This window comes from Carassius gibelio, chromosome A14, assembly GCF_023724105.1.
Source record: "Carassius gibelio isolate Cgi1373 ecotype wild population from Czech Republic chromosome A14, carGib1.2-hapl.c, whole genome shotgun sequence".
Lineage (NCBI taxonomy): Eukaryota > Metazoa > Chordata > Actinopteri > Cypriniformes > Cyprinidae > Carassius > Carassius gibelio.
The window spans coordinates 10,245,001-10,270,632 of NC_068384.1; the positions used below are offsets into that span (position 1 = coordinate 10,245,001).

Here is a 25,632-nt window from a genome sequence, read left to right on the forward strand (position 1 = left end):
TCACTTCAATCCCTCTATTTTCCCACACTTCCAACATGTATCACTACTCCATCAGCGTTATTCAGGTTAACCTGTTGACTTCATTCCAGGACAATCTCACCCACTGATTTACTGCACAGCTTCCATCTTGTGTTTGCGTATGTATCCATGTGTATTTGCTCAACATGTATTATATGTGATGTTTATCATGTGAATTTATCGAGCTCTCCCCCCTCATTCAGTGCTTATGACGAAAGAGAAGAACAAGGCTTAATGTCTGTTCTGGTCACATGCTGTTTCTCATTCACTTATTTTACATTCATCCAGAAAAGAAATAGGATTGAAGAATCTATTGATCTATGTCATATCAACACTAGCCATCTGTGTTTATCTTTCTGTGTGGTTTCCCCATCATAGATTATTTTTTTTTATTTTTATTTTTTTTGCAACCACACTGGCCATTTTCTTCCTCTATTTGTTTAGTTATCCATCAGTCTATTTACCTTATCATGCTGCCAAACCATCCATTTACGCTTCCATCTGTCTGTCAAACAATATTGTGTTATCCATTTGTCTAACTATCTTCTTTGTCTACTCACCCCACTTTCCATCAAAGCTTCTCCCTTACTGTGCAGTTTTCTTTAGCTGGGGAATAGCATTGGTTTGGTTAAGCTTGTCTTAACTTCTGATTCATGCACCCACCTCCAAGTACATGCATAATCACAGCTGCGTGTTATGGATAAATGGCATTTTCTTTTGTGCTTATAATGTTGTATGTCGAGACATGGGTCATTGTGCAGGAAACTCAACCATGCCTGGCCTTTTAATAGGAGCCCATCCAAATGCTCATTCCACTGGCAAGCCAGATCTCTGCTGGGTCACTGTCAGTTTAGAAGGATCAGTATGGTGCTTTGGGGCCTAGCACACATGGTCCTAACAGATTAGCCACTCACCTTTCCTGAGTTGAACTTGGGGGGCAATGTTCCTGCCAGAGGCCTCATCTGCCCCTCATGTTTTAGCCATGATGCTAACACAGTGCACCAAGAATGCATCTCAGTTTCTTAATACACTCCAGCTTTTGAGGTTAAATTCTGTTATGTATTTATTTATTTTTTATTTTTTTATCATTGAATGATAGTGATCCGTCAGGTTAGTTTATTTCTGTTGTTAATAGTGGTTAATATACACAATAATTTATTTAGATTTTTAAGTCACTATTTTGTCAACTGCATGAATTTACATATATTTAATTGAGTTTTAGTATTTTAGCCTGGTTTTAATGGCTCATTTTAGGACTTGTACACACTGATGGCTTGTACATAAAGTAGTGTAATCACATTCAAGGTGAAAGCATGGAAGCACAAGCTGTATTTCTCTTACTGCATATGTGCATTCCTCTTTCACTGCTGAAGTCTGTCTCCCTACAGAGCTGCAGAGGTGATGATTAGCACTGTAGATTAGCCTTGGGCTGCGATCTATTGGAACGTTTTTTTTCTCATCTGATGGTTTGATACGCATGTGTGCCTTTGCTTCCCTGTGCATTTCTTCTACGTTTCTTTTTTGTTTTATATCTTAAATTCTGCCATCTCTTTTGAAATCCAAGCTGGTCCACAACTCTGTCTTGTCCGTCTTGAGGATCCCAGTGAGAAATCTTGGCAACTGTGACCATCAGCCATTTGATATCCCATCAAACATGGTCCTACTGCTAAAAGGGAAAGATACTTGGCCTGCCGGCACTGGACACCAATCGTAGTTTCTCATCCTTTCCCTTGTTTGTCCCGGTAACAGATCTGTCAGGGCCTTCCTGCTGCAGAGATAAACTAGTGCCCCGGTCTCTCCTCTAAAAATAAGCATTTGTTTATCGACATGTGTAGTGATTTCTAGCTCTCCTGTGCCGTATTGTGTGCCGAGCTGTCAAGAAACATTATTCTAAAGCCTGGCTCTTCTTTCAGCTCTGACCAGCTGAGAGAGTGCAGCCGAGCAGGACAATGAAGAGTGCTGGGGGGCAACAGGCTAGCAAGCTTTCGGAGAAATCTGCAAAGACGTCACCTTTTAACCAAGGCTGTGGACCTTGATCATTATCGAGAGCTTGAAACTTTAATGCAATCTTTAAGGTACAACTGTGGAAAGTAAAGGGCAATGCTGGTATAGAATATCTGGGTCAAATATCCAAGGTAGCTAGCATCTAAATGGAGCCTGGCTTTGATTGAAAGCCCTTTAAGATGAAAGGGGAACATACTCAGATCTGTGCTGACCAATTTCGGCATATTTTAATTGCTGCTTTACTTCATTATTTTCATTAGTCTGAGTCTTAACAAACTGTCAGATTAGACATTGCACATCTCCCATCTTTGTTTAGAAATGGCTCAGAGAGAGATTTAGGGAGAATGCAGACCAGACCTCCAGCTTATCTGAGCTCTCATCCATCTTAGTTTGATGAGGAAAGCTCATGTTTGCACGCTCTGCTAGTGCATCTGCGGTGGCTGAGTTTGACAAATGCCCCGCACTCGCTCTAAACATCCGTAATTTCAGCAGAGCGTGGTTACTTAAAGCAGGATTTCAGAGTCTTGTCTCACTTGTTTCTGGTGTCTTTCTTGCTTTAGTCAGGGTAGAGAATGCACTTAAGAGCTCACATCTCAATGTGGAAAGCGAACCAGGATATCAGCCAGTACTTAAAGGATTAGTTCATCCTAAAAAGAAAATACTGTCAGCATTTACTCCCTCATGTCCAAATCCATACGACTTTCTTTTCACAAAAGGAGAAATTTTGAATAATGCGGTTGGATTTTCTTTTACATATTTTACATGTTATGATGAATGGTCACTGGAGCATTCAAGCTCTAAAAATTATGCAAAAGTGGCATTGAATGTAGTGGTCCATATGACTTTTGTACTGACTTCTGAAATCCTAGAAGAGTGACTGTGAGTGAAATGTTCAATATTTACTGACAATGTTCTATAGAGTATGACAGAATAAATTAGTTGACCTTGAAAACTGGATCAGTCTAATTTGTTAATACATCTGTTTTTAATCTGCTTTCCTGTTTTGAAAAGTGAATCACCACATTTATTTAAAAGATAAGACCCCAAAGAACAATTCATTTGCAAATCAGGAATCACTAATTATCATATCACTCTCATAAACATGCCAAGGATGTCAAGATTATTTGTCAGTTTTTACTTATTATTGAATTTCATGTTTTCTCAAGATATTGTGTGCCTTTAGAAGAAGAATTATAGTGCACAGATCGTATGAACCATATCCATGGTGCATTTTAGCCCCAGTCCTTTCATTATATAGTAAATAATCTACTTTTTTTTCTGAAGGATAATGGTCGTAGTTTGATCTTTTTTAGACGTTTTTGAGTAAACATTATTCTAGTGTTTTTTTTATTATTAATAAATTACTTGTGGTTGGACATTTGTAGTGTTTTTTCTCTCTCTCCACAAATGCAACATTGATGGGACATTAAAGGGATCTTTTATACAGAATACAAAATCTTTTATTATTATTATTATTATTATTATTATTATTATTATTATTATTATTATTATTATTATTATTTAACACAGCATTTTCAGTATCAAATCATTTTTCCTTTCTGCTTTTTTTTCCAGTGTTGAGCAACAATGTATTTGTATTTTTACTCTTTGAAATGACTCATGCCCAGGGTTCTGCATTTGATTAAGATACAGAGGTTATTTTTATTTTTTTATGCACACTAACACATATAGCTTGGTGTGACAAACAATGTCAAATTAGACCCTGTTGTGTGTCGTGTGTGTGTGTGTGTGTGTGTGTGTGTGTGTGTGGATGGTTATTTAGAAGTTTGTACAAAAAGTAAACTAATTCTGCTTCCATAACTTTCTACATTACAGTTTTTTTTCTTAAGCAAACAAGCCAACATGCAAAAATAATTTTATATGCCCATTTAACACATATGCCCACTTATGTTTTAGTTTTTATCTTCTTGCAACATCAGATCAAGGTTGCAATGCTTTACAGTAGCGATTGATTGTGTGCCTGCCTATAAATAGGCCTAATTTGCAGCACAATCGGTCGGCCGTTTAATTTAATTAAATAATTTAAACCTTTACTTTAAAGCACACTTTTTAACTCTCTCAGGGTCAGAGACTGAAAGTCTGATCATCCATTCGCCATTTCTGCAGCTGAAGTAACCTTCCCAACTTACTCTGCTACTGCCTCAAAACAATTACTCTGAGCTTTGTAGGAAACCTTGGTTTGTGCAACTGTAGGTTTTATTCTCCTAGCCCCATAACTTACAAATAAAGATATAACCATCCCCACCATCACAACCTCTTTATATGTTCTTTTTCTGGTGCTGGTGCTCAATTACCCATGGAGCTTGAGTCTAGCAAAGACATGCTGAAGATGAGAAGAAATAGCTGCTTATGTTGCTAGTGTGTGTTCTCTCTTTCTCTCTCTCTCTGGGTCACCTCCCTCTATGGCCCACAAGAGGTAAACATTGTGTGTTGACATATGGCCTTCACAGATTTAATCATCTTTATTACATTTTGTTGCTGGAAAAATATGAAGTGATACAAGTTTGCACATTATGGTATGTGTATGTGTGTGTGTGTTTTCTTTGCACAAAAGTCAAATGCATAACAAAAAGTGTTTATTTGAAACGATTGCCTCAGCGCATTTAATATTTTTTGCATACATATTGAATATTTGAAGTGCATCAAACATGTAAATTATTCACTGTCATAATTACCTGTGTTTATTCAAATAGTTAATACTCAACTGTTGATTGAGGCTTATTTGTTATTCACGGAGCAAACCTTGTGCCAAAGGACTCTCCTGATGATGTAACTTCATGTAATTACAGGCAGATGACAGTAATGTAAAATCCATTATGTCGTTTAATCTCTTTAGAAGAATGCACAGGGGGCCATCCGGGGCCTATCACTCAATCATACAGTGAAAGTGTTGGATAGGCATACAAGCCTACGACGTCTCCTCAGTCCTTTGTGAGTGTCGTGTGCTTTTTAGTAATGTGTTGTTCACCAGTCTGTGCTAATCCCATGATCCCCCACTCCTCTGCAATGTATTATGATGTTTCGACCATGTTTCACTCCCCCTTCTCCATCAACACTCACTAAGCACTGAGAAACAATAGCTTCATTTAATTAAGTCCTGGAATACAGACATTTCTCATGCGTAAAACCAAATGTTCTTATATTTTCATCAATCTTTTTCACTCCCATTCTTTTTCTTTGTGCATCCAACCCAAAGACGTTGCCTCCGGGAAAAGCAGGTAAAAAAGCTATCAAACCCAAAAGCACTTGACAGATTTTTGATCAGTGGCTCAGTTCTCCTGAAATTGTCTAGTGGTGTATTTTTATTGTGGAAGTGAATGCTCACCCTTAGAGAATAGCTTCATTATGTGTCCCCCAATAGAAATCGTCGGCGGTTGGTGTGATTTTTGCTGTAGATTGGGTTTTTAGACTGAAGTGCCTGAGATAGAAACTTAGAGAGATTTTAAGCCCAAATTAAGAGAAGGAGGAAGGTCTGTTTTGGTGGTCGGTATGTCTTTTCTGCCTATTTGGTTGAAGCATATACTTTTTTCCCCACCTAAATCTCCTCTTCAATCTGATGAGCTCAAGCAATTATCTCAAGTATTGGTCTCTAGAAGTTATTTTCCCTGTCTGACCAAATGCTCCAAACCTCCCTATGTTCCACTCTCAAACAAGCCATAATACTTTCATCCATTTTCAATTTGGACCCCAAATTTGAAGAACTGCCACTAGCCCTCTCAGATCCCAACAAGTCTTTGTGGCACCTTCCAGTATACTTACAAAGTAGGCATCTTGGAAGCAATTGGCAAAACAATGGCCGTGTTTGGACTAGGCCTTTGTTGCCCATCTTTTCTGTCATCCACTCCCTCTCTCTCATTTTGTGTACTTCCTCTGTTTATTTTTTGTTCTTCATCCTACATGGTGTCACATTGAGGTTTTAGTCATGACATGAGGAACCATATTACCAAACCAATCTTTTTAATGCTGGTTCGAGTGGATTTTCTTTTCTGCTGACACAGATTATTAGTTTGGATTTTTAATTGCCCAGCTCACATTTTATTAGTAGTAGTATCACTAGTAGTAGTATAGTTGTTATTTTAGTGGCATGTATATGTAGATCGTGACAGACACTTTTATCCAAAGTAAGCTATACTGTACGTGTATCAGTATTCCACCTTGCGTATTGTTGAGACCTGCTAAAGAGACCCCTTTGTGGAAATTGCGAATAAAATTTGAAATAACTGCCAATGTTCTGACAAGTTATAGAAAGTTCTTTGTTTTGTATCACTGCTGTCAATGTGCAATGCCCATTCAATTCAGAGAGAAAGAGACTGGAGGCCTTCAGGCGCTTGGCTTTTTGAAGTGGAAGTGGATGAAAGACTCAGACATCATTTCAACTCATATTGTGTTTTCCATACAGAGTTCAAAGTTCAGCATCCTCAACTTTCACCAATGCCAGAGGAAGTTGTCCTGCAGAGAAATTTGGATTTCCTCTCACCATTTGTGCTGTGTTTTTCATTTATCCATTCCTCCCTCGACCTTAACCACATCTCTTCCATCTCTTTGTATTACCCTCTTGTTATTAGCATTGTCCCTCCCCTGTGGTGAGTATCCTTGTTAGGACAGATTTATATGTCTACTGAAGCTTGAATTAAAAGGCTCTAGGCAAACTCAAAAAATGGATTTGTTAGCACAGAACACTTGCTCTTATAATCAACCAACACTGAGCTTTCAACTGCACTGTAACTGTAGTAATAACAGCAACAGCAACCTGGCTACTGTGACTGTTTTATTTCACCTTTGTCTTTTTAGAAAAATTCCCTTGCCCAGACGAAGCCATAAAACAGTTTTTTCAAAATGATTTCCAGCTTGTTTTCTCATTGGCCCCATGACTAACCTTGGCAAACGAGCTGGGCTTCAATTTCGTTTGAAGTATGAATCCACCTTTAGTGGGAGCCCACTTGCTCCTAACTCATTGCCTGACATGATGAATGGGGCCTGTTCCATTAAACTATGCCCAGCCCATGGTGGCATGGACACCTGGCACTGAGTAATGGCAGTTGCACGGGTAGACCTGCCAGGGTAGGTAGGAAAGGTGTGGCGGCTTAAGCATGGAGTTGGCTCTCAAATCTGCAGGGGAAAGAGGAAGGTTGTCCACTCCACCTGCCACATGGCCCCCACCCAGCCCCTCACTACACCATGTTTGTAGTGGAAAGGGCCTTTTGTGTGATCCCATAATGGGCTGGCCTTAGTTGCCAAGTTCAGCTTGCACATTTAGTACTTGTTTCCATCATATTCTTACTGGCCTAGTTTCAAAAAAAGAATTAGCTTAAAACATAGAATCTCATAGGGGCAGTTCATCATTTACTCACCTTCATGTTGTTCCAAACCTGTATCATGAATTTCTTTGTCCAGTGAAACTCAAAAGGAATTGCAAAGAAAACTAAGGTCTAAATAACATTGGATCCTATTCATTGTATGATGACAGAATTACATTTTTTTAATGAAATATCTCTTTAAATGCTACCCAAACCTCCTGTGAGTGTTTAGATAAGTTTTGTGCTTGTGGATGGGTGCGTCCCATTAAATGTCTCTTCTCCAACATCTCCAAGCTGTGTTATTATAGGTGGTGAGACCGGATAAGGAGCTGTGGTGTTACTATGACTCCAGACAAGAAGCAGCCGACTTCAGACCATCTTATGTTGCTCTCTTTTTAATCAGTTTGCCTTTGTTGTCTCTGTTGTTGTTTCCTGTCATCTTTCTAACTATTAACCACACTCCTGTTTCTCCCCATGTGCGTTTTCTCTCTCATATTTGTCTGCTGCTGTTGTGAAAACAACTAACTGTCCCTTTTTGCTTGTTCCCTCTTTGAACAGACAACCGTCGCACTGGTTTGGAAAGATCCCGTTCGCGCCACAATGCAAACCCTATGGTCCGATGATCGCTTGCCGGCTAAGGACGTTTGCCAAGTGCCAAAGACCCAAGAGTGGGGACAACACTGAGGAGGGCTGAAAAGGGATGGAGAGAGAGCCCACACCCACACGTACATGCATACAGAACGCAGAACAAACCTCAAGATGTGTGTCACCGCTCCAAACACGTCATCACAGGATCACTTGACCCTCACTCCTCTCTGAAGCCTTATATACTACTTGCTCTTTGTGCATAGGGCCTATTCAATTTAGCCGTGTTTGTTTGTAATTTTCATGATTACACCGGTTCTGTTTATATCTCAGAACACCTCACAACGCTAACTCCCCTGATCTGGCTCACGTCCACCTCGCTATCTGCAAACAATCAATGATTGGCTGCTGTTTGATCCCTCGCTATTGGATTTTTTCCAACATACAAACACACTCTTGATGAAAAAAGGCCTAAAGCCACCATAAAGGACTGCGTGATTCTGTATGCATATCAGCAAAGGGACTTCATTTTGCTGTTGATTGAACAAAACCTTGACTTGACTGATTCTGCCTGCCCCTTTTTCTTTCTTTTTTTCCTGTTTCCAGTCCCACCATCCGTCGTATAACCTCCGACCACCCCCTCTCTTTATATATTACAGATCCTATATATGTAGCAACATGAAAAAGCTGCTGATATAAGCTTCGGAGCTACCGTGTGTACGCATTTGTGCTGTGTAAGAGCTGCCAGTGCCACAAGGTACCTGAGGTGGTTGAAAGATATTGCTCTTTATCTACGGTAAACACTTCAAACATTCGTCGACGTTTCTCTTGCAGAGTCAAAGGTTTAATTAAGTGAGGTATGTGAGGCAAATGCGAATCAAAGAGGTGCCATTCATTTCAGTTTTCAAAAATGTCACAGGATTTCTTCGCGATTTCTTTGTAAGTCACTGTGCTTTTAGCTTTAAGCCCTCTCGTAGAAGAGTATTTTAGTGAACTGTAGCTTAGTGGGTTTTTTTTTTTCAAGATCCACCGGTCATCTTTAAGAGCTCTCTCTCACTGACCTACTGCATTTACCTCACCATCTCGGTGCTGTCTGATGTTCAAAAACTGTCTAAAACATTACAAAGTATCGAAGTTCATCTTTCACAATTTGCTAAATATGTATTTATTGACAGTTTGACAGATTTTGCCCGAAGCCTTTTATATGTGAACAGTGACCCAATTCCAGTGAGGAGTCTTCTTGGATACGAAGAGGACATACACCCATAGACAATGTTCATAATGGTGACTATCTTCATGTGAAATCCATTAGAAATCCATTTTCCATAATGTTTTCTGCCCCCCATGTCCATAACACTGCAGTCTGTTGTGGGTATACTGGTACATGCCACATTGAAACCTTCCACATTTGTAAATGAGGGGAAACTTTTAAGTTTGCACACCCATTACAAGCATATACAGCCATAGTGTGGTGCAGAACACAGTACTGTTAAACAAACCACTGTTAGCCAGGCTTTCTCCTCACACTGTGTTTGTCATACATTCTCTCAGGAGAGAGAGGAAAGGTCGAGATGCAACGAAACACAATCCATTGATTTGCTTTTCTAATTAAAACTGCCCTTTGAATGGTTTCCAACACAACACAACAGAAGCTGTGCTCGGCTCTCATGGCTCTCACTATTGGTTATTTTAAACTTATGTTAAGGGTAATTACAGCATCCACACACTGTCAGTGCAGACACCTCCAACATGCATTGTTATTTCCCAGTCGGAATCCAGGTACATACATTATGAGTCACTGGCAGAGTCACTGGCACCAGATAATTCATAATCTTTCTGGGTAGAAATATAGGTTTTTTTAGGACTTTTGATAAATGTGCAAAACGTTCCTTTCGCAAGGAAAAAAAAAGTTACTTTACTAAGATTTCATCCATTAAATCACAGTAATATTTTCAATATGAAAGTAAATTGATAAACCACATTCACAAGACTGAAACTTGCAGCAATGCAGCCGTTCAAGACTCTGAAGAGAAAAAGGGCTTAGGGATGTCATTTTTTACAGCGCTAATGTCAAATGTTTATAAAACATTGTTCAAAATTTTTACAATGTAAGTTATTTTTTTTTTTTTTGCCAGTGATATTCCCCTCCTCCTGTGATATTGGTGTTAAACTTGTGCATTACTATAGGCTAATATATATGTGTCGTGTATTTGATAGAATATATCCTAATGCAGGTTAGAGTCTGCAGGTGACTGACTGTGTAACATTTAAAATCCGATCCAATATTTTAATTGGATGTTAGGCAGAGACCAGAAGCAGGCAAGAAAATCAGATTTTACTAGTGCCAATTCGGGTCCTCTGCTGTCTCATTTATTCACATTTGTTCGTTATTCTCGGTTCAGACTGTATGATGGTGCACTTTAACTTGTTAAATATAGACCTGGAGCGATCTTTTAATTTGTGATTTCTTTGCATTTCATTGCCAAAAGAGACCGCTTGCATGTACAGTAACCATTCCTGACATGTGATTCAATCTCCATTCTCTCCAAAGTCTCCTCCAGTTCTCTCTTATTCCCTCTCACTGTAATTGGCATTTAAAACAAGTTCAAAGATAAATGGGTGAGAAAAACTGTCTCAGGACATTGTTTTATTTTTTAGGTAAAGTAGGACTCCATAACCCTGCCTTCTTCTTTTTCTTCTTTTATTTTTTCTTGACATTTGTTTATTGTTGTATAAGCAGTTTATATTTGTAACATCTTTTATGTTTATTTTTATCTGTGACAAAAAAAAATGGAAAATGGTTATGCACACTGCACTTGAGTATGTAACATAATATCATACTAAATAATAACCACTTTCTCAAAAAAAAAGAAAAAAAAAGTGTCTCTTTTTTTAGTATTATTTCCATAATGAGTAATGAATTATGCCTTCTCTTGATGCAGACTCACTCTGTGTCCTAACCAGCCCCTAAAGCACTAAACACTGTCTCTGAAAATCAGTGGTTTTGTCCAAACTGAACTCTACACAGCAAACGTCAGGACGTTTGGTCAGTCAGATGATTTCGAATGACTTGTGCAGTCAGGTGAACAGTCAATAAAGAACCAGTCTTGCCAGTTTTCATTTCTTGTGGTGGAACAGAAAACTACTCAGGCAAGTAGAAGATAGTCTTTGTTGCCGATGTGGATAAATACAGCGGGTAAAGAAAAGAATCACCCCCTATAAAATATTCACATTTTGTTACTTTGCAGCCTGAAATGAAAATGGACACAATTTAAATTCTCTTGAATTACAGCCCTTTAATTCATTGGGATATGTCTCTACCATCTTTGCACATCTAAACTTTGCAATATTTATAGAATATGAAACTGCAGAACATTGTACCTAATATTTCATTCCACCAACATACCTTTCTATCCATTTTTAGTCAAATAAATAAAAAATAAAAGAGTTATTAGACTTACATTTTGCCTGACTCTGAAAACTATATTCAAATATCACATAGAGTTCATTAATAACTGATTCTGTGCAGAACTTACTAATTGTTCTAAAAATATAAGATTCTGAATTTGATAGATTTTTTTTTCAAAAATGGTTTTTCTATGGCATTGCTGTTAAAATCTGCTTTTGAAGCATTTATTTTTAAGAGTGAGACTGATCTCCAGTGGGTTTGGTTACAAATAAAACTTACTTTTTAGAGTAATAATTCAGTGTAGCTTCGATGCATCTTGCACTCAGTACACAAACAGAAACTGGTTTTATTTGCTTTTTGTCATAAGAATAGCATTTATTCAGTTACTGGATTGATGGGTTTGCAAAGTAAAGAAGGAGTCAGAAGGAGATAAGAGCACTCTGTCGTTTTTTTAAAGTGCTCTTTTTTTACTGTTTGCTCTCTCTGTCTTTCCTTCATTTCACAGTAAGCACACACATGTAATTTTGCTGCTTGAATTTAACTGAATTATACTGAAATCATCATTTACAAAGCTAAATATAAACTGCTGTACAATATGCAACATTATTTTCATTGTTCGTTTGACAGCTGGTTTCACTGTGGTTAGAGATGGAGAAGGCAGTGATGCCCCTTTGTTATTTCTGCATCACTCTGTCACCATCCTCACTTTTTGTATGTCAGTCTGTCTCTTAGAGAATAGAAAGAGACTTTCTTTTTTCAAATTCTGAACTGTGAGCGTCTCTGGCCTTGTTTAGAGTGTACCGCCGCCACTGGGGAGCTGTCCGCTGGGTACCACTAAAATGAAATGGTAGAAATGTTCCTGTCCCTGGCTCTCTCAAGAGTGTGCGCACGTGTACAGGCGTGCATGCATGCATCTGTCCATTCCTCTTTGCATCCGTGCATTTGGAGGGAGATTTGTTAGGATGCGTTCCTGCTTTTACTAGCAGACCAGGCCATGTGCATTTTGTTTGTTAGAGTAAGTGATCATGTCTGCTTCTGTTCTGTGTCTGCTCGCTAAATCACTCACACAGATGGAGGATTTAAACAAACACACAAACACACATAAAGATGAGCATAAGATGCAATGGCCAAAAAGTGACATGGCATGGTAGTGTTTTCTGTTTTGAGCACTAATGCATTTGTAGTGAACCAGTCATTAAAGGCAGGCTAATTTTACAAGACGCTCTGATTTATGCAGACGTCTGATTCATTTATCTGTCTCTTCAGCTTTGAAAGCTCATTAGATGTCAAGGCACTGTTGAAATCGATTTATCGGTTGCCTTGTTTAGTTTTCTGGCACAAATGCAGATTCGCTAGTTCGCCTAACCTTGAGGTGAAGAATGGAGGGCTTTATGTATGTTTGTGTTGAAAAAGAGGGCTGTAGATCAGAATCTTGGGAGATAATGAGACCAGTGGCTGATTATTTTTATATTTTTTTGGTAATGTATTATCCTTATTATTTTGTTCTCCCATAAGTAGCCCTGTCAGAGATCTGAAAGATGAACCAAGACCACACACGCACACTTCATCTGTTTTTGCTCTCACGTCTTGCTCTATTTCTCTATAAACCCAGGGCGTGTGTACAGCCACCCACACCAATTTACACTCTGATGGATCGGCCTTCGACGGGAATGCAACATAATAATGATGTATTTTGCATCCTGAAGTATGGAAACTGAGATGAAATACAGAGTCGGGTGTCTGTGCCCATTCTGTCTGCCACTGCTCTCAACTCAACTTTTTTTAGTGTGCGTGTGTGTTCGTCTTTATGAATCGTTGCAGTTCACCAATGTTGGCTTGAAGCACAAGTGTTCCAGATCTGAATCGTTTCATAATCAGACTGCTGACACATCCATCTCCCCAGATCTGTGCAAGTGTCTGTCTGTCATCTGTGAGAGAGTGCATTGTTGCATGTTCCAGACCCTTTTTGTGCTCTGCAATGTAAAAAATGTATTGAACTGTTGAAAAAAGGAGAAAAGAAGTCTACAAAATACCACTTTGTTTTTGATTGTTCATTAAAAGTTCATACAAAATTTCTCGTTCAGACAATAAATTCCTGTCTGTCCATCTGTAAATATAACTGTTAAAATAACTAAATTTACAGAGGCAGTAAAGTATGACAAGTTGACACTAGTCTAATGTTTATTTCTTAGCTATAACTAAGCTATATGTGTACCCAGATATATATATTTTTAAAGCATGTATTTGAGCATTTGCTTTGTACAGTGCACGTTCATTGTAAATCCCTTGCTGTAACCAGAAATTTTGCTTCATTAAAATCTAGATAAAATGCTCTTCTGAGGTACAAGTAATCACAGTTAAGCTGTGAATGTCATCGATAGAACTTAACCCTACAGCATTGCTTTAAGATAACCTTATGTGAAAAGTTCAGCTCAGCTTGACTCATCTTAAACAGCAGCTAAAGGGTTAAACCCTGCTGATATAGGCAAGGTTGAAAGAGAGGAAAGACTCTCATAATAGAGTTAGTGCCCCCCTGGAAATGGATGCGAGAATAAAATGAGTTTTTATAAAAGCTTTTCTGTGGATCGTTTTACTCAAAAGTACATAAAAGCCTCCTCGAAGTTTTTTGCTTCTCTTGCCCTCAGCTGAAGTATTCCCAGTGGATCACAAACGCAGACGCACACAGCGCTAACCCACCAGAATAAAAGTGTTGACCATTCGCGCAAGGATGCACACTCTGTCTGTACTCTTTTTTTGTGAACACGCATTCGCATCTGCGTTCATGAAAAAATAACGCAGGTGTTCCATTCAGGCCTGCATGCTATCGCTCTAAAACCTTCACCTCAACCCTGGGTCATTAATAATGCTTCAGCTGTGAGGAAACAAGACTTAGTTTGCACTTACGAGATCAGAGCGTGCGAGTGTGCAACAAACAGCCAGGTCAAAGATGCATATTTTTCTTGTACTCCTTTAGCAAACCCTGACCTGTAAGCAGTTGGCTAGATTTTTCTTTTCTTTTCTTTTTTTCAAAAAGTCTTGGCACATCAAATTTTGTATAGCTAATTTTTTTTTTTTAAAGTACTGAAATTGATGTAATTCTCTTAACAATAACTGCATAACCTTTTGTACTACATCAGATTAGAGACGGATGCTACCTCAGCATGACATGAATGCATTAATCCAAATGGTTTGGTGTCTGTATGTCCAGACACCGAATGTCTTTGGACGGGACTGATTGATGGATGGATTGACAAGGATATTATGAATGTGAGGATTGCAAATGGCCTAAAATCTGTGGAGGATCAGGCAGAGTCAGCCATGGAAGTGAGGAGCAGATGAGTCACAGGCTGTCTGATTGACTCACCACAAGACTGCCTCTGCTTTAGCAAACACACGCTCAAGCATGTCAACATTACTGGTGCAAATGCCAGGCCTGATCCCCCAGCATACAGCCAATGTGTGGTGACAAGACTCTGACCACTGCTCGCTGCTGTTCTGTAGAGGCATTGTGAGGTTTTGAAAACCAGATATCATGACGTAACAGCCATGAAGTGGACCTGAAATGCATTTGATCATTTAAGCATTACATATATTATTTAATTTTTTTAGTGTAAATTTAATTTGTAAATGTAATACATTTATTTATTTTTTTATTTGTGATTGCTGTGATCCTTAATATGAAAGTGTAATCAGATGTGCTGAATTGCTCAGTGTATATGACTCTTTTGTGACTTATGCTCATGATAATTGCACTATATTGGTTAAAGTAATTTATTATTCATCATAACCCTTAAGTAACCAGACCTGTCTGAGGTAAATTCAGCTTCATAAAATTCAAAACTGTGAACCACATTTATTCATTTCCCTCTCTGTGTGCTGCTTCAATTAATGTTTTCTACCAGGGGCCTAAATTCATAATTACGTATTTTCCGGACTATAAATCACACTTTTTTTTCATTGTTTGGCTGGTCCTGCGACTTATAGTCAGGTGCGACTTATTTATAAAAATTAATTTGACATGAACCAAGAGAAATGAGCCAAAAGAAAAGAACCAAGAGAAAACATTACCGTCTACCGCCCTCTCGTGGCTGTAGACGGTAATTTTTTTTCTTGGTTCTTGGTGCTATAAATATAAATAAAAAATAAATGCGACTTATAGTCCAGTGCGACTTATATATGTTTTTTTTTCCTTCATCATGACATATTTTCGGACTGATGCGACTTATACTCAGGTGCGACTTATAGTCCGAAAAATACGGTATTTAAAGGTGCCATAAAATGCAAAAATCACTTTAAAAGGTGTTTGAACAGTTATGTGGGTGCAGTGTGAAAACAACAGGCCTGTAATAGTAAAAATCCAGTTACTCATTGTTTTAGAATAAAAAAAAAAGAAAAATCATAAACAGTCTCGCCCATTTGTGACACTCATTGCCCTATTAACATATGCACAGACCTGAGAAGCTGCGGTCTGCCATTACTCTTCTCTTGCTGTAGCTGCAGGAGACACAATGTCAGCGCCAAAGAGCCTTTAAAAGTGTTGTGTGTTGGGATGCACCAACGAAAATAGGAGTCTCTATGGACTGCTGAGGACACAGTGGTTAACTTCCACTTTTAAAGGAAATTTCCCAGAAAAAATAACGGAACAGTCCTATACTTTGTGCTAACATTTTGACACCAGACTAACTGCCTTGAATGAAAAACAAATGAGGGTCAGTTCAGCGCTGGAGTTGTGCAAAGATTTCTTCTGAAAAAGGGTTCAATACCAACTCAAACCAATACAGACTCCAGACAAAGTAAGCATCATGCATCATATTTTGTTTTCCAAAAGAGCTTCTTGGCTCCCTGTAAGGCTAATGTTGCTAAAGCTACCATTGTCTCTGCCTGTTTTCACTAATGCTGCCTTCACGTGCTATCAGAATGATCACGAATAGGGATGTGGTTGTTAAAAATTGCATTTAGAATCAATGTGTGAGCTCAGTAACATGGCCATGGTAAATTGTTTTATTAACCATATGCCTTGGCTACCGGACAATATTACGTGGTGGTGCTAGGGCGGGGCTTGACGGGGCTGTCCTCCTTTTTCCTCAAGGTGGAAGTAAGCCTATGGGTGAGGCTTCCATTTCATTAGATGCTATAGTTAAATAACGAGGAGAATAACAACGTGCAGTAAACACTAATACTGTTTGCACTACAAACCAGTGTGTTCTTAATTAAGATAACAGATTAAAATAATATGACAGGACACATCAATTGCTAATATCAAGCAGCAAAACGTTTTGTACAGCTAAAAATAGCTGGACGCAAATGAGACCGGAAGCTAGACCCATAGCATTTACAAATGGCCCCGCCCATTTTTACAGCATGAGAAAGGTTGATAGCCCCATCAGAAACTTGCTTAGCCCCGGCACAGCCCCCCACCAAGGATTTCCTAATAAATTATAAATAAATTCATAATAAATTATATTCCTGTTTTTTGGTGTCACTTTCATTAACATTGAAAAATTTACATTAAAAACCTATTAATAATAATAATAATAATAATAAGTGCCTAATACTTTGCCTATAAACAGTTTATATTATGGAGTAGGGCTCAGACAAGCACCATGCAAACTGTGCAAGAGTTATTCCGGAGAACATCAGTCAATTCACTATAGAAAAAGAAAGTGTAAGCACTTTCTAACACTGCTGATATTCTCTGAGACAATGAGACGAAAGATAAAATTACAGTACTTCAACATATGCTTATAACGATATATAACTGTCTTAAATTATCTCCTTAATATTTCTCTTGTGGCCCGTATAGTGAAAAACATGAGAAGCTAATATTGTTAAACAGGTTGTTTTTGACATCAGTGCACGAAATAAAGCTGCTCTTAATTTTCATTGATGATTGCAGAGTTAATCTTTTTTAATTATAGGTCTATAATTAATTGCATAAATTAATAGACCTTTAAAAAAAAAAATTAGGTGTAAGCTAATAGCCTAAGCATTTATTAACCTCACAGTGCATCATGTGTTGATTATTTCTGGGCATTATCATTCTCATTTAAAGGGAAAATACACTTAAACAGCATTTTAGCTCATAACCTAAAAGTGGCAATTTCAACAAGCTATAACAAAATTATCAGTTGGGTATTTTGAGATAAAAATCTGGGGACATCAGAGAGGAATTTAAAATATTGTATCAATGCATTCTGTTGCACCTTTAAAATAAAGATTGAACAAGCATTAAAATCAGCACTGTATTAGGCTTTCACTCTTTCTCTGTCCTTCATTCATATAGTTTGGAGCATCACAAGGTGACTCCTGATATTAAGCGCTGCTCTGCTGCGGCATGCCAGCACCCTGATGGCTGTTTCATGTAGCTGTAGACTACTTTCGCCACGTTCCATAAACTTGCTTATTATTCAGCCGCCCAATGTGATTGTGTCTTGTTGTTTCCAGTGGAGAGGCAAACAGAGCTAAACTCTCTCCCCATAAACACCATCCATGCTGCTAAAACATGCAGTTAGACAGATCTATCGATCAGAAGCAGGAATGTCTGAGGAAACGCGGCTCCGTAACCACACGTACACATTTACATGCATGGCAGCCTCAGCCAATCTGGACAGGTGATGTGGCGTGACTGTTAGAACACAGCTGGTATGTGTGTGTAAGTGTGGTAAACGACTGGCATCCTGGAGGTTAGGCAAACAAAGATGTCAAGGGATGACAAGGGCCCATTATGGGAGGAAGTGATGGGGAAAGACAGCGAGATAGAGGGAGATCCATCAGTGGCTACGTAAACCAAGCAGCTTAGCTTCCCGCAGCTTTGTCACCACAAAAACAGAGATCTGTTTGAGTTAGATGAATGTCCTCGGAGAGCAATGTGAGAAGATTGTGTGTGTGTTTGTGGGCTTGCTATACACACCAGCCTCAGTAAGTCTTAACTGTATGAAAACAGAAATGTAGAGAACCAGCCACAATATTTTGCAAAGGCCAGATGGCCAAGATGCTCTGGCCAAAGAAATAAAAAAAATCAAAAAAGTCTCTCCAGCTTTCCCACCAGCTGTGTTGTAATAAAACACATTTATATCATGATGGCTGCACCATCCCAGTAGTGTTTTTCCAGTATGCTCCATTCATGTGGCAGTATGGTCCACAGGGCAGAATAAAACATAGAAAGCCGATGCCTGCTGCCACTCCAGTCTGTCAAACCCATATTCAGTGTTTTGATGAAATAGTGTCCTTTTCTAATAGTAGCCTAAAGATAATGAGGATTCTTCCTCTGCTCCTTGGTATTATTATTAAAAGTAGCAGTAGGCTTATCAGTAATTATGTGACTCTCCTGATTCTGGTATTGATATTTAACATTTAAAAAAATATAATTAATTATATATCTTATCTATTTATAGATGTAGACTGACTTTGTATATTTATGTCACTTGTGTCGACTTATTTTTATATATATATACTGTTAGAATAGGTAATAAATAGTAAGAATGTCGGTAAAGGCATTCCACACCAAGTACTTTATAAAGTTGCAAAATTCGTTCGAATTCTATGAGACTAGGGAACAGTAGCCTATCAACCCGATCACTTTATTTACCGTTCATGTAAACACTACGTTCGAATGCGTCAATCAGAATTAATTCATTCCGATGGAAGCAAAAAGTGTCCATGCAGACGCACCTAATGACACAGTGGAACAAAATCACTGGGATTATATTTCCCAGCTGATAAATGATAAAACATAACATGTTCTGTTGTTTAGGATGTCTAAAAGTTTAAAAGTGACATTAAGCTGGTCGATCTCAGCGAGATGGCCAATCAAATCAAAGTAGGCGGGGTTTACTTTTCGCTGAAGCACTGAAGCAGAGCGTGTATGATTCAAGCTCAAGCATGAAGTGTTCATTTGATGTTGAAAGAGAGCGAGGTAAGATGAAGGTTACAATTCAGGTAATATTCGTGAACTGTTTTACAATATTAATGTTAAATGACCGACAGCTGTCCAGTGATGCAAACTACTCAATGTTTTTCTCAAATATGGCCATTTTGAGAGAGAGAGAGAGAGAGAGAGAGAGAGAGAGAGAGAGAGAAATTTGCGTGCGTACAAATGACCTGCAGCTTGTGAGTCTCTTTCTACAAACAATGAAGCTGAATGTTTAGTACTTCAGTAACAGCTATTTTACCACCTCGTTCATGAGAAATATAATATAGGCTATTGATTCAGTAACAAAGCTATTGTATTAATAAAAGTCACTGGGCAACGCTGTCAAGAAGTTTTTTGTGCTCCTGAATCTTTCGGGTTTTAATGCACACCTGCCAGCCAATCAGGTATTATATAGGCAGTATGTAATGTGGTAACAGATGACTGGACATTATCAAACATTTTACTGGTATTATTTCAATGAGTATATTTTTTTTTCTTCACTTTTTGTGATGCCCAAACTTGTTTTCATTCTTCAAATCATTTTGTTTCTCTATTTATGGGTATTTATATAGAAATTAGCCTCCTCCATAGCCACTAGGGCACACCCCACATCAGTAGGCTATGCGGATGTGACCTGTGCAGTTGTGAGGTCAGCAGCGAGGTAAGCTCGCCACCTTCGTAAATCCTGTCCCCAGGTTTCTCCTCTGCCGTCAACTTGCAGCCCTCGGGAGCCGTTAATGGAATGTCAAATCAGAAGCAGGCTGAACGGGTGACAGAGTAGTCAATAAGGCTGGGATGTTCCGTCTGGTTGAGGTCACGGCCGCCCTGTCTGTGCCCTTGTTGCTTCTAACAACAAACATGGAATAATTTAGCTTTTCTGGGATTGGAGACAGGTAGAATTACAAAGTCACAACACACTGTCCTGTGAAACATAAGGTTTGTTTACTTGCAAAGTTTCGTCAGTTACAGCGAATCTAATCCGATTTTAGATTCATACATTTCTGTTTATGTGAACACTCCACGTCAGATTAACATAGGTTTCCGTAAAAATCTTTAGCACATGCACATTGCTCAGTCATGTTTCTGATCATCAGAAACCACCTAAAAAATGGCATGGTAGTAAAAGATTACTAAAATATGTCAAGGGGACTTTTTTATTTATTTATTTTTGTTAAATATTCACACTCTTCCACTGACCAGTTGGAAGATGTGAGATAAATAAACATAAAAAAGAATGCTGAGTTATGTAAGGCTGCTTTATTTTTTTTATTTTTTTTAAAGCAAATATTTAATAGCTAAACATTGACACTCCTCCACTAACCAGTTTTAGAGATGTGAATGTAGATGTGAGATGTAAATAAACACAAAAAAGAAAGCTGATATTTACTTCAATAGCTGTTTGGAAGTTATGCGAGAAAGTAGTTGGATTTAAGTGCCAACATGCTATTTCCTGTTGATGGAATTATTTCAGGTCTGCACTGTCCCCTTAAAATTGATCAAAATTTAGTTCAGATTGACTGGGGCAAGGAGCCATCAGTCCGATCATAAATATTATTTGGGTTTGTGTAAACATTTATTTATATATATATATTGCCAATAGGCCTATCTAAAATAAAAATAAAAAAAGCATCAACTTCATGTTTTAATGAAGCTAGTATTGAGTTGAAAGAATGGATTAATTTTATAAATTGTAATTCCCCACAGGTATTATATTATATTATTGAAATAGTTATTTTTAATATTAGTATTAGTATTGTTGTCCTGGAAACTGGACTCTTTCTCCATGTGTGTGCTACCGTTTCTGTAATGCCATTTAATAGTAGCAGGCTTTTGTACAAACGTTTCCCCAGTCATAAAAGCCTCCTGGGGATTTACGAATTGTTGAAAATCACACAGATAAAAGGCAGCTTTTGCAGACTCTGTGCTGTGCCATGTGATCTTCAGATTCTCCCAGGCTTTCATTCGTTCGGCACCTCTCTCTGTTTCCCCATCAGATCTGTCATTCAGTTTGATTCTCTATTCACATTTAACTCTGCTCCATCACCAACCACTATTCGAATTACGCCACTTTTTTAAAAACTGAATTATAGATGGTAACTTCTGAGATGCTCAACGAAACTGTATAAATGTTTACGAAACGCAGAGGTGATTTATCATCAGCCTTGCTATTGTATTGTTTTCACGTTCTCGGTCTGCGGTGCTCAAGGTTAAAAGAGGACTGAGCCGAATGTGTATTTACACAGACCTGAGGAAGACCATCACTCAAAGTCACCTGCTTCAGTTTATTCTCAGTGCTGGAGTGTCTGGGGTCAGTGGCATCAGTGTTATGTATTAGATCCTGTGTCCATGTTAAGGAAACTCAATAGAAAATGTTTAAATAATGCATCTGAAAGGCCAGAGGTTTGCATGTATTTTCGGAATGATGATGACATGATCCCTGCCTCAAAGTGTAAATGTTGTAGATCCTGAATGATAATATTCCTGCTCGCCTTTGATGAATTATTTAAGCAAAAATTGTCTAGTCAAACAGAACATATTTGTGAGTGGCAACTAAAACGAGAAGCTTATCGAGACAGCATTCCTCTCAAATAAAAAAAAAAATATAAAAATAAAAACAATATGTGTAATACGTGTGTAGCCTTTAAGCCGTCATGTTTTGAAGAACTGTTTTGTCAACAAAAAAAAAGATAGTTCTCATTTGCAACATCCGTGAATTGTTTGGCTCAATGAGTGTCAAAAATAATGAGCAGTTCAGATCACATCACAGTGAATAAAGTTCAGCTTTATGGAACACAGCCTCATCTTAGTCAGAAAACTGTGAGTGGACCTCTGTTTTGCTCAGCGATTCTTATGAATGCTGTGATGTCAGGTTCTTGCTTACTGATAGCTGTATATGGCATAATTAAATGTGTTTTTGAGGTCATCAGAAGTTATTACTGGGTGGAAAATATGAATTCACATGCTCATTAAAGAAATAATATATGCTCTGTTCCATGCACAGAAGACTTATGAGTCCTTAAAGGGATAATGAAACTGTTTTTTTTTTTTTTTTTTGGATCCCAATGTCATTGTAAGGACAAAAGCTCAGAAATACATTTTTACAAAATGTTTCTGTTTTCCACAGAAGAAGGTTAGTTTTACAGGTTTGGTAGAGTAAATGATGACATAATTGCATTTTTGTGTGAACTATCCCTTTAAGAAAAGATGTAAGAGAAGTTTAGTTACCGGGTGAATTTCCCTATGTCTAATATACCTTGTTAATCTCTCACTGAAAGGTGTCTTCTCCTCTGGCTGCTGTGGAACATCGAGCAGAGTTGTGGAGGTTGTCATGTGCCACATACACTGGCACCCAACAGTGGCATCTCCTCTTCCCCACTGTGGGGCCTGTCACTCAACCCTTACTCGCTCAATTCATCTCTGTCAGGACACTGCTGACAACGCTGTTTGATGACCTCTGTTGGCTCCTCAGGTGTCACATCACAAAGCCCCAATGGTCTGTATGCAGTATCATTGTTCTCAATGAGAATCATCAACTCAATGGAGACCCGCTAATGCCATGCTCTCGTGCAGATGTAAGGGTGAACACAAGGCTGTTTTCCGTGCATTTCACATTGAGGGTTTGTTTTAAATACTATGAAATGGTATAGTTTGAGTGATTACACATCATGTGTTTAGCAGTAAAGGTCAAAAGCTATTTGTCATTAAGAGCTCTGCTTAATAGATGGTTTTGAAAAGGCTGTTTGGCACATTCAAAAAGGTAGCAAACATTATCAAGGACACTGTGATCTAGTAGAGCTTTCTGTGGTCTATGCCCATCTAAGGTAAAGCGTGAAGCCGGTATTATACGATTACTGTTGCCATGAGGATGTGGGCAGAGTGGTGCATCTTTAGTAGAGCTCCGTACAGGACAATCACGAGGGGAGAGAGAGAGGTGCAAGGAGGCAGCCACTGAAGCAGAACAACATCTGCACACAGTACGCAGGCCTTCTGCATTAACACAAGGCTCCTGCCGTGCAGCGCATCGCGGCCTAGCAGGCTGTGACCTCCTACAGGCTCAAGAGGAGCTCTTCCTCTTAAAAGCCAGCTGTGCCCTTCTCTCTGCCAGCCAAACACTCCACAGTCCAGCTGTTCAACTGAGCCCGACAGAGGATGCCTGGCTAGCTGTTTAATTCCTACAGTGCTGGTCTAAAGGTACATGGTAAAAAGTGGAGGGCAGGTGACTATTTGAATAAATAATTACCTTGAAAAGTGTTTACTTTCTATTGAAATATTTTACTCTCCCTCAGTCTGCTATAGCATGACGGAACGGGCTGATGACGTATCATGTCTGCACAAATGGTGCACAGAGGTATGTAAATACATTCTTTGACAGGCAGATAAGAAAGCCTGTCATAGCCCTTGAGGTATATGAGTATTACGCCTTCTACAGGTTTTATAGATGCAGTATAAATACAGTTGGCCCACTTAACTTAGTGATCGCTTTCAAGATGTAAAGAGACTTTCAAACTGCATAAGATTTTTTTTTTGTTTTAACCAAATCACCTACTCTGTCTTTAATAAATAAAAAGGTATGAATTTATTTTGCATAATTACGTGCAGCTATCCCAAAACCAAACCCTAATTCTAACCCAAGCATGATGGTAGGTGCATGTTGTTAATTAATTTTAGTCAGTAGTTCATTGCATAATTACTCAATAAAAACACACAAAGACATAATCACTGGACATTTTCTTACTTTGGGCCTGCGGTTTATAAATGTTATAATAAAATCAGAAGAAAAAAAAACTGCCTGTTATAGACAAAGTGAGTATAATCAAAATATGTTGAAATGGAGGATGTTCAAGGAGGCATGAGAGTGTCTGTTTGCTTAACTGCTTTCATTTAGTCAGACTTAACTTATAATATCTTCCTCTTATAACAACGCGAATATTACTGCAAATCTGAAGAATGTACCGAAGGGAAAGTGTTTTAATAGGTGGTTTTCTATACCAGAAAATTGTTAGGTGATGAATTGAATAAACATCTAATTTTCTCTGGCAGAAATGATAGAATAATGAATGGGAACTCCTACACGTAATGCTCCAATCAAACAGACTTTGAGCTGAAGAAGACACACTGATCCAGAGAAAAGCACACATGCTCTGGTATGTATCTCTCAGTAACACATACAAAATACCCTTACTGAGCACACAGATGCCGACCACAGGCAAATATTAACACCACGCACAGAGTTGGACCAGGGACAACCACAACACCTACTTGCACAGCCACTGACACACAGGCAGTCTATCTCTCGTTGACAAACAGCAACACATACCCAAATATTTACCACTAAGGAGTGAACGTACTCACACGTGGTAATCAAGCATCATGCCCGTTCAAACTAAGGAGACTGAGTCATTACAACGTACACCACAGAACATATTCTGTCTTTGAAAATTAAGTTGTAAATACAATTTTAGGCATTATTGTGTCTTTTCATGCTGTTTCAAATAAGAACTGTACCACCAGACGATCCTGTTTTACACCTATATAAAGAACAACAAAGTCACTAAAATCCTTTTTTTGTATTTCTGTGTTCATGTTTTATCTTCACCAGGACACCAAGCAATCCAGGACTGCCACTCAAAGCAGGAGTGCATGATGCCCTTGATGGTCCTCCGGATGATCTGAAGATGCTGGGTCTGTTTTATCGTCAGACTCTTTGAGGGCCCAGAGGCAGGTATGTGGAATTGTCCTGTCCTCGTCTCTCTCCTGAGACATGAATGAGCACACGACTGAACATGAAAGACAGGAACATCATGGTTCAGTTCAGGGTGCAGGAGCTGATTGATGATTAATGTGGCACTGATTTATGACCTCACTCCTCATAATTGATGAGGGAGCTCATTGAAGCTGTCTGAAGGCCAGCTCAGCTTGCTGTGTACGAATAATGTAGGGTAAGTAATGAGATCGGGTAATAGTCTGAATGGACTGAACATGTCCTTTGGCTCTGACACCCCTCACTGTCATCTGGCCCAGCTACATAAGCAGACATTTAAGCCAATAAGTGAAAATAGCACCATTTCGGTTTAGTTTTAATGAGCAGCATGGAGAGAACAACTCTCCTTCACCTCACAGATGATGATGACTGGATCTGGAGTCGGAGTAAGGTGTGAATGTTTAATGAATATTTTGAGTCTTTTAAACATCATCAGTGGTGTTTGGTGGAGTCTCTTTATTTGTCACATCAAGGTCTCAACAGTATATATACTTTGCTTGAAACTACAATTATGCTATACAAAGCATATCACATGCAGGTTAATTTGCAGACTAAATTACCTTAGGTAAACAGCAAATCACAGAAATGTAAATGCGTTACTTTTGTTTACATCACATTCACTTAT

General features: G+C 38.5%; 1 protein-coding gene and 1 long non-coding RNA gene across 9 annotated transcripts in view; both read left to right on the plus strand.

Moving 5' to 3' along the window:
• The window catches only part of LOC128027467 (protein diaphanous homolog 2), a 375,948-nt gene extending 362,542 nt beyond the window's left edge, over positions 1–13,406 (plus strand). For all 8 annotated transcript variants that reach the window (XM_052615104.1, XM_052615108.1, XM_052615109.1 and 5 more), the window contains one exon: positions 7,899–13,406. In XM_052615104.1, coding sequence (XP_052471064.1) covers positions 7,899–7,963 — 65 coding nt within the window. In that variant the 3' untranslated portion in view covers positions 7,964–13,406. The remainder of the gene's footprint in view (positions 1–7,898) is intronic.
• A 9,199-nt stretch (positions 13,407–22,605) lies between these two features.
• On the plus strand, positions 22,606–24,391 carry LOC128027013 (uncharacterized). Its single transcript, XR_008186585.1, has 3 exons — positions 22,606–23,437; positions 23,533–23,594; positions 24,287–24,391. It is a non-coding gene; the product is annotated as an uncharacterized LOC128027013 (long non-coding RNA).
• The last annotated feature ends 1,241 nt before the right edge of the window (positions 24,392–25,632 follow it).